Raw genomic sequence first — 13677 nt, 5'->3', positions numbered from 1 at the left:
TCCAAATTCTTAATGCAAACCCAAAGTGGTATTTATCATAATGATCATGTAATTAAATTCTGCTCACATGTTATTTCATTATCTTAATAGAATGGCCTAAATTAGGGGTGTCTAGTGGCTCAGGAAAATAAATGGGGATATTGTCCCAGCTAGAGTACACACAGAGGAAAACCTTATCCCCTCTTCAGATTTAGAACCAAGACTACCACTTACTACGTGGTGTTGTGCTGCTAGGTAGGTCTGCATGCTCTTTCCCTCTCTATCATGTGCCTGTTGTACAGGTGCAGGCTCTGTGCATTGCACGTTAGTCTTTACCAGTAAATACACATCACAAGGGTACTGTCAATTTGGCTGAAAAATTATGCAGTAAAATTCAAAGGAAAGTAATGACTTTATTCAATTTTTTTCATTTGAAACAGTACTAACTTTTAAAATGATTTCATAGTCCCTTATACATGAGCCAGTGAGGTATTGTATTCTAATTAAGAAAAAAAGCATGAGCTCTACATGAGAAATCTAAGCAACAAAAACACTTGTAAGTTCTTTTATAAGTCTCATGCCTTATTTTCCATTTTTGACACCATAAAGTGCATTTTCTGTCAACTGTGAGCAAATTTCCCTTTTGCCTTTAATAAAAATAGTGCATTAAATCGCCAGTTGCTGAAAAATTATAAAGTTAGCTAAAGGTGATCACATCGGACTACCACTCAACAAACCAAGATACACAAAAGATGCAAGTTCTATGTGGAGTGCCTCAGAGCGCACCCATGCCAGACGCATGCCACTTTCAGTAGCTGCCAAATGTGCCTTTAATTAAGAACATTTCTGGTTTTTTTTTTTTCAGATCAAGTCAGCATTTGGGGGCAGGATTAGGGCAGGGAGTTTGGGGGTGCAAATACCTGGGTGAACCCACCAGAGAATTTGTTTGTCAAAGTGACATGTATAATTTTAGTTGAGATGTGTCTGTGTATATATGTGTATTTGCCTTTGTTTAGTAGCACAGTTATCTGCTCTGTCAGTCTCACTTTGATGTAAGAACAAAGTGTGGTCCATACATCTAACGGCCTTTGTACCTAAATATGTTTTAGGTAATCTTTGTACTCTATGTGCAGCAGTATTGGTTTGTGTTAAAAGTGAAAATAATGGCTGTTATTTTTCTGGCATTACTAAAATAAATTGAAAAATAATAAAGAAAAATGCCTTACATAGCCCACAGAGTATTGTTTTTGCATGCAATTACTTTAGAGGGCAGCATTACGATGTTAGTGATTCTAATTTAGCTTATACCTTCATATAGAAACACTACATTTTATCATGTTCTTCCTCCTGGGACACTATTTCCTGTAACAAAAAAGGATACAGTAGGTTTATTGTCAGATCCTATTGTAACAGGGAGACTTGGGATAGAAATTAGCCAAGTGGCCTTTGTGTATACACAGGATAGAATTTCAGAGGGCAATTGTATCTCTAAAGGAACAAGCATGGGTGGTGCAGGGCCTTGACAGGCAGCTCTTGCTGTGACCAGCCGGTATTGAGAGATCAACTTTATGAAAAGAGCATATGGCCTAATGAAAGAACTGTGGATAAATAGGGTCACTCAAGTATAATATCAAACAAAAATATTGAAAGATTATTAGATTCAGTCCATTTATTTCTAAATAAAGGCAAGCCAGAGCTGGTAGTCCAGTCTTTGATCCCATCGACTCAGGAGACTGAGTCAGGATGATTAAACAATCGAGGTGCATCTGAGCTCAAGGCCAGTCCAGCACCTGTCTCAGAACGAATAAGGAGTGGGTGTCGCTCACTCATAAAGACTTGCCTAGCATGTGTGAGATCCTAGTTTCCCAATTCCTCCTCTACCATGTAAGTCTTACAAACAGAACTCTTAGCAGCCATGATCCTACACTTATGTCTTTAAATCATTATTTAGGGCAGAGAATCCTAACTTTACTGGAAGCACTGCTGTAGGGGCTCTTGAGGAAATTAATGGCAGTGTTATGTAGACAGTGTTTGTTTGCTTTTCGAGACAGGGTTTCTCTGTGTTGCTTTGGAGCCTGTCCTGGAATATGATCTGTAGACCAGGCTGGCCTCGAACTCACAGAGATCCACCTGCCTCTGCCTCCCAAGTGCTGGGATTAAAGGTGTGTGCCACCAATGTCCAGCGATCACTTACAACGTTAAAAGCCATTCTGACAACCCTGAGAGCCCTTAGAGGTTTGAGCAGAAGAGTGATAGGATCCCCTTACATTGAGAATAGGAAGAGGCCAGCCCAGTAGCAATGGTTTGGACAAGGGCAATGGAAGTGGAAGTGAGAAGGTCGGAGTTAGGAATATATTAGAAGACAGTTTGCTGACAGACTAAAGATGGTATGAAAACACAACTGTCAAGGTTTGGGCCAAAGCAACAAGAATGAAGATTACCGTTAACTGAGGTGGGGACATACTGTGGAAGAAGGCTTAGACATAAGCCTTTGGACATTCAGAAAGGAGATCTGACCTCCTAAGTCAACGGGAAACACAGATACTAGTCTGGAGTTTGAGAAAGATCCAGAGTAAAGGTGTAAAACTGGCAGTCATTTTCATAAGAATCTTATGCTCTGCTAAGGACAGAACCCACACATACCCCTGTGCATCTAGACAAATACTCTATCACTGAGATATGTCTCTGGCCCAGGAAGATAATATTTCCAAGTCAGCAGAATGAGTATAACCATGAAGGAACTGCCAGGAAAGAAAGTTAAAAAGCAGGAATGTGTTGAATCCTTAAGGCCTACCTAGTAAAAGAAGTGAGCTTGTGACTTGATCAAGTAAGGTGACTGAGGATGGACCATATATTTAGCAGTGAGGACATAGTTACTGATTTGTTGTTGTCTTTGTTTTTTGGGGAGGAGTGGTCTTGCTATCCCAATCTGCCTCACAATTGTGATTCTCCTGTCTCCACCACCAAGGTGCTAGAATAACAGACGTGAGCTGCTACCGCAGCACCAGGGATCTGCACATGAGACATTCCTGGGAGTGATTAGGCAAAGGCCTGGGTGGATCTAGTGAGTTTAATAAAAAAAAAAATGCAGGGAAGGAACTGGAATGGCTTTCTTGTGTACCTTTTACTGTAAAAGGAGGCGGAAGAGGCCATGAAAGATTTCTTTTTATTTATGGGTGGGGAAAAATAAGAGCATGTTTGTATGGTGTCAAAAGTTTACTGAGGGTAAAAAAAGAAATTGTGATGCAAGGAGGATAGGGCATGGTGTTAACTCAAGCACAGATGTTATCTGCTAACAGTCCTTCCTAATAGAACCCACTGTCTTCAGAATAATAAGTTTATACACACAAGAAACAATTACATTTTCTTTCAAAGAGTTAAGAGTATTCCATGTTACTGTACCTGAAAGGAAGATGGTTAAGGTTCCTGTTTGACAGAAACAATCGGGAAGAAGCTTAGATTACTTAGATGATTTCTAACCTTTTCTCTTAAAATATGTATCTCAGGCTGGGGATATTGCCTAGCACTCTTGAAACCCTGGGCTCTTTCCTTGACACCACATAAACCAGGTGTGATGGTGCATGCCTGTAGTCACATCTCATGGGAGGTGGAGACAGGAGGATCAGTGGTTCAGGGGCATCCTAAATTATATGGTATGAGATACATGAGAAACTATAGATGGATGGATGGATGGATAGACAGACAGATAAATAGATAGATAGATATACAGAGATAGATTTAGATAGAATATATATACACACATCTATGTATGTATGCATGTATGTCTATATTTCAATCTAGTTTTCAGTCTTACTTAACTCATGTCCCTGTCTCCCCCTTTTTCCCAATTCCTCCTCTACCATGTGAGTCTTACAAACAGAACTCTTAGCAGCCATGAGTCCTACACTTATGTCTTTAAATCATTATTTAGGGCAGAGAATCCTAACTTTACTGGAAGCACTGCTGTAGGGGCTCTTGAAGAAATTAATGGCAGTGTTTTGTAGATTGAACACCAGATGGTTTTACTGTTCAGTGTTATCTAAGACAAATTGAATATGCAATCAATTTGCCACTTTATAAAGAGTACTTATCATGTGTATACATATATTTTAATAGTATTATTATCTATATTGCTTATTACTGTGAAATCATAGTTGATAAATTTAGGAATACAAAATCTCAGTAAACCAAAGAAAATCCCAGCCTAGGTATATTTAAAATACAGATTTGTGAACACAGTCCCTAAATATTCCATTATAATGGGACTAAAACAGTGCCTGGAAATTTGTATTTCTATGTGTCATCACTGAGATGACATGAGACTTGATGGAGGTGAGCAATAAATCATGAAATACCAAAAAACACCACTCCAGGAGTTTCTCTAACAATCTAATTTCAAAGCTCAGATTAGCTTCAACTGTTACATGTAGAAATAGCCCACCAAAATGCTAGCATTGTAATCCACAAATCCCTGGTTCTTGTGTAACTCTCAAGTCAGAGAAATAAGACACTCCTCAAGTGGGCTTGTATGTAGACCTTCAGGGCTGCAAAAATAGCACTGGGACATCACAGCCATTGCAAAAAGCTGCATCTTCTGTTGAACTGCTTCTCCCTGCAAACTTCAGTGATCTGTGTACACAGACTGCCTCAGAGGCTGGAGATCAGCCAAATGCTGCCCCACCTGGACTTTACCTCCAATTCATCATTACAGCAAATATCATGAGTCACCATAGACCCCACCTCCCCATCAATATATAGTGCTATCTAGAAATACTATGAAAAATGAGCCAGAATAAAGAAAAGAGAGTAACCTACTTCTCTTTTAATTGGAGAGGTCTTTTAGTATCTGGTGAAAGTGGTGGTGGTGTCTTTAACTGATTCTGAAGACAACTGTATCTTACTTCCTTTCTGATTGGCATTTCTTCCTTTAAAAAGGGAAGAGACTGAAGTACACTGCTAAGGGCCTATCAGAAGAAAAGTGGAAATGATTTATGGAGCACCTAAAGAAAAGCATAATCAGGCCTTGAGAGGACTTGCCTTCTTAATGGGAAGACAAGTATGTCAAAAGATGAACTAGTCACACCATCAGTGATCTCAGAAAAATGAGGGCTCAACCTGAATCTTAACGATAAGTTCAGCTGAAAGAGCTAGAGCAAGGGTGTGAAGCCAGAGCGGGCCGGGAAGTGCCAGCTCTGGGGTGTAAAGCCAGAGTGAACTGGAAAGTGCCGGCTCTGGGGTGTGAAGCCAGAGTGAACTGGAAAGTGCCAGCTCTGGGGTGTGAAGCCAGAGTGAACTGGAAAGTGCCGGCTCTGGGGTGTGAAGCCAGAGTGAACTGGAAAGTGCCGGCTCTGGGGTGTGAAGCCAGAGTGAACTGGAAAGTGCCGGCTCTGGGGTGTGAAGCCAGAGTGAACTGGAAAGTGCCGGCTCTGGGGTGTGAAGCCAGAGTGAACTGGAAAGTGCCGGCTCTGGGGTGTGAAGCCAGAGCAAGCCGGAAAGTGACAGCTTACTGGCAAAAGCAAAGGCCCGCTTTGGGTGACATTAGCTCATGCACACTGCAGAATGTAAGGGACAGTTAAAAACTAGATGCCCTGCTACAAAGTGAACTAAACTGTGATGTTGAAGCTTTGGGCATCTCATAGTAGACAAGAGTTAAGCTTCACTAAACTGTGTTTGGGAATACGAATGCACTAGGGATATGGGAGGCAAGAGTGCTTAGAGGTGGTTAGAAAGGCATCCACCCAGGGCCCAGTTAATAGGAAATCGGGGTCCAGAGTGCCAACATCACTATTAGTTTAATAATATGCAGTGATGGTTTGCAGATGTAGATGGAGTATGGTATCAAAATAACTCTGAGAAGCGAGTAATAGTTTTAAACTTTCTAATAACCTACTATTTTAATGAGAAACAGGTTGTTCATAGTTCAGTTATTTATGTTTTACTGTCCATGTCCAGTTGATTTGTACTTTTAGCACTGCTCCAGAACAATTTTAGCCGAATGAAAATCTAATTTCAGTGGTCTGTTAACTTCAGGAAAATGAAAATCTCGGCTTACATTTAAAAACTGAAACTCTAGGAACTTAGTAGTAATCCTTTACATGTCTCATATACTCAATTGCATGCTAACGGATGTGTTCAGACTTAATCATTAGACAGGGAGAAAGGCTGTAATGCTTAAATATGAGTCATCTATCTAAAGTGCACTCCTACAGCTGCACTGACTGTTTAGGCAACTGCCTAATAATGGGAGTTATTTTAAACCTCTTCTGTTTTTTGTGGGGTTTTTTTCTGTTATAAATCTGATATTTGGAGCCTGTCAGGGAAAATGATAACTGACAATGCTCCAGCATATGTCTCCAGTAAATTGGAACAATTTTTCAAATATTATAATATAAAACATGTAACTGGTATACCTTACAATCCCACTCCTGACACCATTTGTAAAGAGAAACCTTTTCCTTGAGAGAAGCCTTCCCGCCGTCCTGGTTCTAAGGCCGCATCAGTCCCAAATAAACACACAGGAGGCTATATTAATTATGAAGCTGTGGCCTTGCTTGTTTCTTCCTGGCTAGCTCTGGCTTAAGTAATTACCTCATAATTGTTAATCTATGTATTTCTCTTACCGGAGACATTTCCGGGCTTCCTACCCCATGGCGTTACTTCTCAACTCTCCTGTGTTTCTCCTTCCCAGAGTCCCCCCGGACTCCTAGTCCCTCCTATCTTGGTTCCCTATTGGCTCAACAGTGCTTTATTGACATAAGACTTCCCCAACAGATATACTTCCTGGCTATCTAGGGCTTGTCCAGGTGGGAACAGGACATTTTATTACTCCAGAACCAGGCACAGGCAGGCCTCACTGCAGAAGGAGTGAGTTCTCTACTGGGCTATCAATCTTCTATTCTTTATAACCTCCCAAGAGAGTAGAACAGTACACCCGAGTTTTCACCCTGGTTTGTAGTAACCACTGGGTAAATGTGACCCTTAAATAACTGGTGCTGGGGTCAGCTTCCATCCGGACTAAAGAAAGGGTTTTAGGGCTGGGGTATAACTTAGTGGGTAAGCACTTGCCTGGAATGCACAAGACCCTGGGTTCAAAGTCTTTGGAAGAGAGTGTAGCTAAGACAGTGCTTTCTTTCCCTGGGCTCTTTGGGCATGAGCAGGTATGACACATTATCACTGGGACTATGACCACTGCCATCCTCAATGCAGCCCATACAAGGAGAATGTGTCTTTGTTTTTGCTCCCACCCCTGTTCCCTTTACTGATTTCCATAAGCATAGAAAAAGCTGGAGAGCAATGTATCCTTAAGTTTTGAAGCTCCTGAATTATAGTTTAAGGACAAATTCTCTAGAGCTCTGATTTTTCACAAATAAAATACAGTTATATTTTACTTTGAGGTTTGGAAAGATATAAAGCAAGACACAATGGGACCTCACATAGGGCATATTAGTCTAAGCACAGTGGGATGAATTCATAAGCTATGAATTAAAATTCCTAGGAAGCACAAAATTCACATCCATGCTAAAAATGAACATGCTTATCAGACTTGGGGAATGACTTCAAGGTGCAAGTTTTTGTTCTTACAAACATTTATTTTCCTCCAAATATATTATGTTTTTCTGTTAATGATGTGAAAAGTCTTCGTTTCCCTTTTCCCAAGTGTTGAGGTTCATTAAGCCAAGTCTTAACCATAGACTAATCTTCATCTCGTCAATATCTTGTATGTTGATTTAGTTTCATATGTAAATATTTATATTAGTTTTCCTCAGGGATTTATACATTGATATATATATATATATATATATCTATTCCTGCAGAGATATATACAAGCTTTTACCCTCCTCTTACCACTTGACAATACAACTGTAATGTATTTACACAGCTGTTCCTTGGTCAGGGTCATTTGCAAGAGCAAGTCGGTTTCTGAAGAGATCTTGTTTGGTGGGTGAAGGATCCATTGAGGGATTCTCATTAGTTTTTTCCCTGTATTCTGATCCACTGGACCTAAAATCTCAGCACACAGATAAAGTACAGGTTGATTTGGTTTTAATTGTTTTCAAATATTTTATCTATCCAAATTGTTTTGCATTTGTAAAACAGTTGCCTCCTAGATCTGGAATCAATTTTACTCCCCTGAATTTCAGAACTTAAGCATGTGTATCTAAAATTTGCAGTGAACATACAGAATCTCTAATGCTTCATGAAGACAATTGTGACAACTATGTATGTCAGTGTAAGTTACCATGTGAAAGCATTGTAACAGGAATACAAGCTCAAAAATATCTATTTTGATTCAATAAAATAACTACTCCACAGATTACCAAGGCCCTTAAATTAAAATGTTTATCAAGGCCCTTGCTTAATCTAGGCATTGCATTACAAACTTTGCTTCTGCTTTTTTCATTTTTAAAGGAAAGATTTATTGAAACCAACCAGAAATATTGCTACATTTGGTAGAATGCAGAAATCAGTACAGTTATCTCAACCACCACAAAGGAGCCCAAGACTAATCAATAGTCAACTCAGTCCGTTTGAGTCCCCAGTCGAGGGTGCATTCTTCCTCTTGGTTAAACCAGTTGGGCAATCCATTCCAGCTCTGTACCTTCTCCAGTCTGTTCATGTCAGAAGTCCCTACAGGGAGGAGGCTTTCTAGAAATAACCCTCTCCTACAACTAGCCTAGGGCCCTCTCACTCACTTAACTTGGAACTAGAATGGGTAAAACTAGCCTGCTACTCAAGAATGTGTGTCAGAATTCCTGCGTGGGATGCAGGGAAGTGATGCTCCAAAGCCCCTGCTCAAGTGAACGATTTCTCCATGAGCTGCTTTCCCTGTGCACAAAGGCAGGGTAACTGGCCTCTAAGTTCTCTCACTGTCATTGGTACACTATCCTTGTTTGTTCGGGAGATTTTTTTTTGGTTATTTTTTGGGAGAGTTGCTTCACTTTGTTCTGTTTTGGCGGTACTAGGAACTGGCCCCAGGACCCATTACACACAAGGCAAGTGCTCTACTGCTATATATCCCCAGCCCAAGTCCTTGCTATTACACATTATTCTTACTAATTATGAATCTATGTTTACTGAGCTTACTGGGAAGAATTCAAACATCCTTTTCTAGTATTCAAGTAAAAGCAATGGACCTGCAGAAAGACTAAAAATGTCTGCAAACCTGATGAATGAACTAGGTATTTTTTACTTCTCAATTTGATATCAAAAAAGAAGCCATAGCTACCCAACATGCTTTTACTTCTGATTAGAAAGGAGTACTTTCCCACTGCATCCCAATAGACAGAGGAAAATTACTGTCTCTCAGCTCCGGTACATCTGGATACTCATGAGATAAGAAGGTGTCTGGGACCAGCCTAAACTCCCTGTAAATGGACTCACATCCTCCCTAAAACTCCAGGCTTGCTTTCAGTTCTGGGAACTCTTGCCTCCCTCCAGTTCAAACCATCCCTGGTTAGCATAGTTGTGCCCCAGATATTAGTAAGATACATCTTGGTTACTCACTCACTGCCTGTCTCCCAGTACCTGGAAGCCTAGAAGGTTTTAGGGCAGGAAGCAGATTCAATTGTGGCTGCCTCTCTCAGTTTTTCTCCCCATGCCAACTTCTCAACAAAATCATTAGTCTACACTCGAGACTGCACCTCACTGTTTCCCTCTTCCCTACCTACATCTCATCTCCAAAACCCAGAATGTCACACTTGCAGGTTCCCACATGCAACTGGAGTTTACCTGGAAATGGGAAAGCTTTGATGTCACCACCAGCCCCAAGGACCACAGAAATCTTCACCAGTTGTGTTCCCATTTCTGAAACAAATGCCAAAATCGCCCTGTCTAGTTTCCATAAACTCAGCTCAGATTTTTCTTTTTTAACTGCTCTTCTTACAAACTGTACCTCCCCTTTGTTTCCAGTTCAAATGTCTGCATTTCTGAATATTAACTACTAAGTAACTAGTGGCTAACTTACTAATCGTTTTCAAAATCCAGAATTCTGCTGTAGGAACGATTCAAAGCTCATTTTCATCTTTTAAAAGACAATTTTAGCTGACTTTTATAATGCTCACCATACTGTAGATATACCTGGACTCTTCCTAGGGTGTGGGTGTAAATAAGCAGGGGAGGAAATCTGCAGAATTCAGGAGAAAGAGATAGTGTGTTTTCTTTTTATTCTCTTTCTTTGTAAAACACACAAATGGCTTTTGAACACTCTATACCATCTTGGCAAGCTACAGGGGATTTCTGAGCAGAGGGATAATCAGGAACTCTTTGTGAGGAGTACAGTGGTTGTCAATATACTCTGACACATAGTCATCCAATCATTTGACAGAAAGGGGAAATAACAGACATGTTGTTAACCATCCTTCAAGTGACAGAGAAAAAGAAAAAGCTTTGCTACAGATTAAGCCTGAAAATCTGGAGTTAAGGAAGGGAGGTAAAACCCAGTGCCACAGACATCTCTGAAGTAAAAGAGAGTTGGTTCTCTAATGTGAAAAATTACCCTCCTTCACAGTGTTAGACAGGGGAGCATCTGTCTTACTAGCTAGTAAGTCAACCATGGCATTCACAGGGTGGTGACCACAGCTAGGCTATCCTTACTTTGAACTATAAGCTTCAAATGGGCAGGAGCTATTTCTTCTAGTTGTTTTGCTCTAGGAAGAACCTAACATACTGAAGAACCTAAAAATAACTGAGTTCAAATGACCTGCTGAGAGGCATTCCCAACCAGATTTAGGCAACCTAAATTACTCATCCTTTCAAGCATCCCTCTTGAGTGTGCAAATGACATAGGAATTAAATGAGATGTGATGGAACTCCACAATGGACAAGAGGGAAGGTGGGGCTTGGTGTGGGGTTTAAGGAGGCAGAATAAATGATTATAAAATGATGGACTGGTTTTCAGAGTCCTGCCTCCTACTGTACGGACTGTTCACACAGGAGGCATATACAAAAACTGCTGAGGAGACACCAAACAAAGAGAACTCACTGACATTCAAATACATGGGCCCTGCACAAGTACCCTGACCACATGATGAAGAAAATATATATTGATGCAGCTGGTGGAGGGAGTAGGATGGCTGGAAAGGAAGTAATTATATAAATTATGGAGTACTAAAAGGAAGAGAAACGGTGAAGAAATATGACCAGCTAGATGGTATACTCTTTATCTTCTACTGTCCACAGAATTGATGCTAAAGAGTAAAAGCACCGTCTTGCAGGCCGCCCTTGCACTGTCTACATGATCTCTTCCCCACTGCCATCCCCCAGCCAAGAGTAGTCACTTATGCAAGTATAAGGGTTGCACATGAGATGAAAGAGCATCTGCCTCAGCTCTAACAACAGTTGAGTTTAAATCTTTGACAGTGTCCATGGATATTCTCCTACAAGGGATAGTTTACCTTTTATCTTACGCAGCCAAGCATTGGCCTTGCATATCAGGTCTGTCCCCTAGCTTCTGAGAATCACGTTTAAAATGTGTAAAGTCATTTAACATGCTCAGACTTTAAGCTAATAGACTTTATTCTGACCAGTTCTGCACAGCTTTCAGGGATTTATGACCTGGTATGGAGCAGGGCAAATGTTCCTGAGATGGAAACAATAAAAGAGTTACTCTTTTCCTCAAATATCATGGGCACTTTTTCAGAATATTTTTTATGATGTCAACTTGACTCTGCCTTTTGAATCCTTGTGGGCATGAGCATTCGGCCCTCCCAGCCTCAGAGGGAAGAGAACCCTTTCTCGGGTTTTCTGTTGCATCTGGTTCCATGCCTAGCTTCATCCCGAAGCAGCATTCTGGGTGTGTGGGGCCACCAGCCAAACAAGCCCCTATGGAACAAAAAGTGTGTCAGCGTAGACAGGACTGAACCTCCAGAGGGCTATACGGGAGGAAGGCAGTAAGCCCCCAAACAGGACGTGGATGGCTTTCCTAGGCCTGCCCTTTTGGACCTGGGAGGCCAGGCTCTGGATTGTCCAGTATCCAGGGTTAGCTACTTTAGGTCAGTGGGTTTGCTGCCAAGTGACTTTCTGACACACAAAATGGCTTGACTCTTTTCTATCTACAACTCATTTTTTTTTACAAGGTTTAAGTCTTTCACAATCTCCATATAGATTTTTCTAGAAGGGATAGTTTATCTTTCATCCTATACATTCCTGAATTCAGAATGCAAGTTTCTATGGAATGGCTGGGACCATATCCTTCATGATCCTTTATGTAGGCCTGGAATTGTCCACATATACAAGGATGGTGATTTACATTTGAGTTAAAGATACAGGCCCTTCCGTGCTACCCTGGGGCTTCCCTTCCCTTTCTCTATGTAGTACCATACAGGAGTGTGGTCCTTAACAGACTTTCCATGGTCTTTAGATGACAAACCCAGAAGAAGCTATTTAAGTTGCTTCTTTAACCCTTGACAAGTCCCCGAAGAGCTCCCTAAGCACAAAGCTGTCGTGGGAGCTGCCTGCATGGTGTTGATGTCCTAGACTAAACCTTCCAAGCCAGGAAAGCAGGCCAGAGGGAGAGTCATCTAAGAGATTGCGCCTTCACCTCCATGCAGACAATACTTCACAGTTAAATACTTGATAGCAATATGACTGATGCAGACTGCTCGATGAAAGAACTAAGAGAATCCACTATCCTTCTCCCTAAGAAAAATACCCAAAGCTGCAGAAGGACTGATGACAATTAACCGGTGTGAATCTGGAGAGCATACAGCAAAGCATCTGTATTCCACAAAGGTCTGTGGGGGCAGGGAGCTATAGGAAGATTGTATGGCTTTCTCATTTAGGGACCTTTAAAATTACAGGCCCAACAGCATAGTCATCTAGTTTGGGGTGATAAAGATAAGTGGCTATTCAGACTGAGCAACAGTAAAGTCAGAGTACAGATAAAGCTACATATATACTGGAAAGGACTGATGATCTCTGGAGCAACCTCCCCACCCAGTGTAGAAATGCTTTTCAGAGACCCCAGGCAGAACTGTCTAGCTTCTACTTTAGAGAACGCACACTCTCATGAGTCCACCAGGTCCAGGCAGGTGCATTTTTTAGAATGTTCCTCTTCCTCCTCACTTCTGTTAGTTCTGCCCTCTGGATACAAAGGGCAGATCTGGCCCCTATGCCTCATATAACTAATAGGCCATTATATAAACAAGGATTTGTAAAGGAACCAGTGGTGGATCTATTGCTGATTGTTTACCAACAGGTACTGCTCAGTTGTTATAAATGGTAGTGAACAACAAATAATTACTTCTTTTGGGAATCTTATAACTTAAAAAGTATCCAGCAGACTCAAGCAATGTGTGTCCTTAAGCATCTGGCATTCTTCAAAGGGTTTCCAGTCTAAATCCCAAGTTTAGACTGCCAAATTCTCTACTTCTTCCCACTCACGCCATCAGCAGTTATAGACCAAGAAAAACCAAAATCTATGACTCTAGAGAGGGATGAACAGTTCTTAAGCCTCAATCCCTATGGAAAGTGACTTGAGGTCCAGCAACAGTCATGAATGCATTGGGTTGCCTAGCAAAACTGAAGGAGACTGTAGGGCTGTGGTTAAGTGCAGGGAAGGAGACAGACTGTAGGGCTGTGGTTAACTGTAGAACCGCTGTTCTTCTTTCCTCTTCCTCCTCCTTCTAGTAACAATAGGCAAGGACCAACAATCAGACATCCACTGATCTCAGTACCAACAATCAGACATCCACTGATCTC

General features: G+C 41.1%; 1 protein-coding gene across 15 annotated transcripts in view; it reads right to left on the bottom strand.

The window, feature by feature from the left end:
- Positions 1–13677, bottom strand: part of Arhgef33 (Rho guanine nucleotide exchange factor 33) — a 130370-nt gene that overhangs the window by 30610 nt on the left and 86083 nt on the right. For 6 of the 15 annotated variants that reach the window (XM_040731000.1, XM_040730993.1, XM_040730988.1 and 3 more), the window contains one exon: positions 7548–7980. The exons of 1 other annotated variant lie outside the window; for it this stretch is intronic. In XM_040731000.1, the coding sequence (XP_040586934.1) occupies positions 7851–7980 (130 nt within the window). In that variant the 3' untranslated portion in view covers positions 7548–7850. 8 more of the 15 variants (XM_040730994.1, XM_040730997.1, XM_040730996.1 and 5 more) reach the window with 7 other exon arrangements.

Source organism: Mesocricetus auratus, unplaced genomic scaffold (genome assembly GCF_017639785.1).
Source record: "Mesocricetus auratus isolate SY011 unplaced genomic scaffold, BCM_Maur_2.0 Super-Scaffold_100024, whole genome shotgun sequence".
Lineage (NCBI taxonomy): Eukaryota > Metazoa > Chordata > Mammalia > Rodentia > Cricetidae > Mesocricetus > Mesocricetus auratus.
Note: the sequence above shows the minus strand (reverse complement) of the source record. Positions and strands in the feature narration are given on the sequence as shown.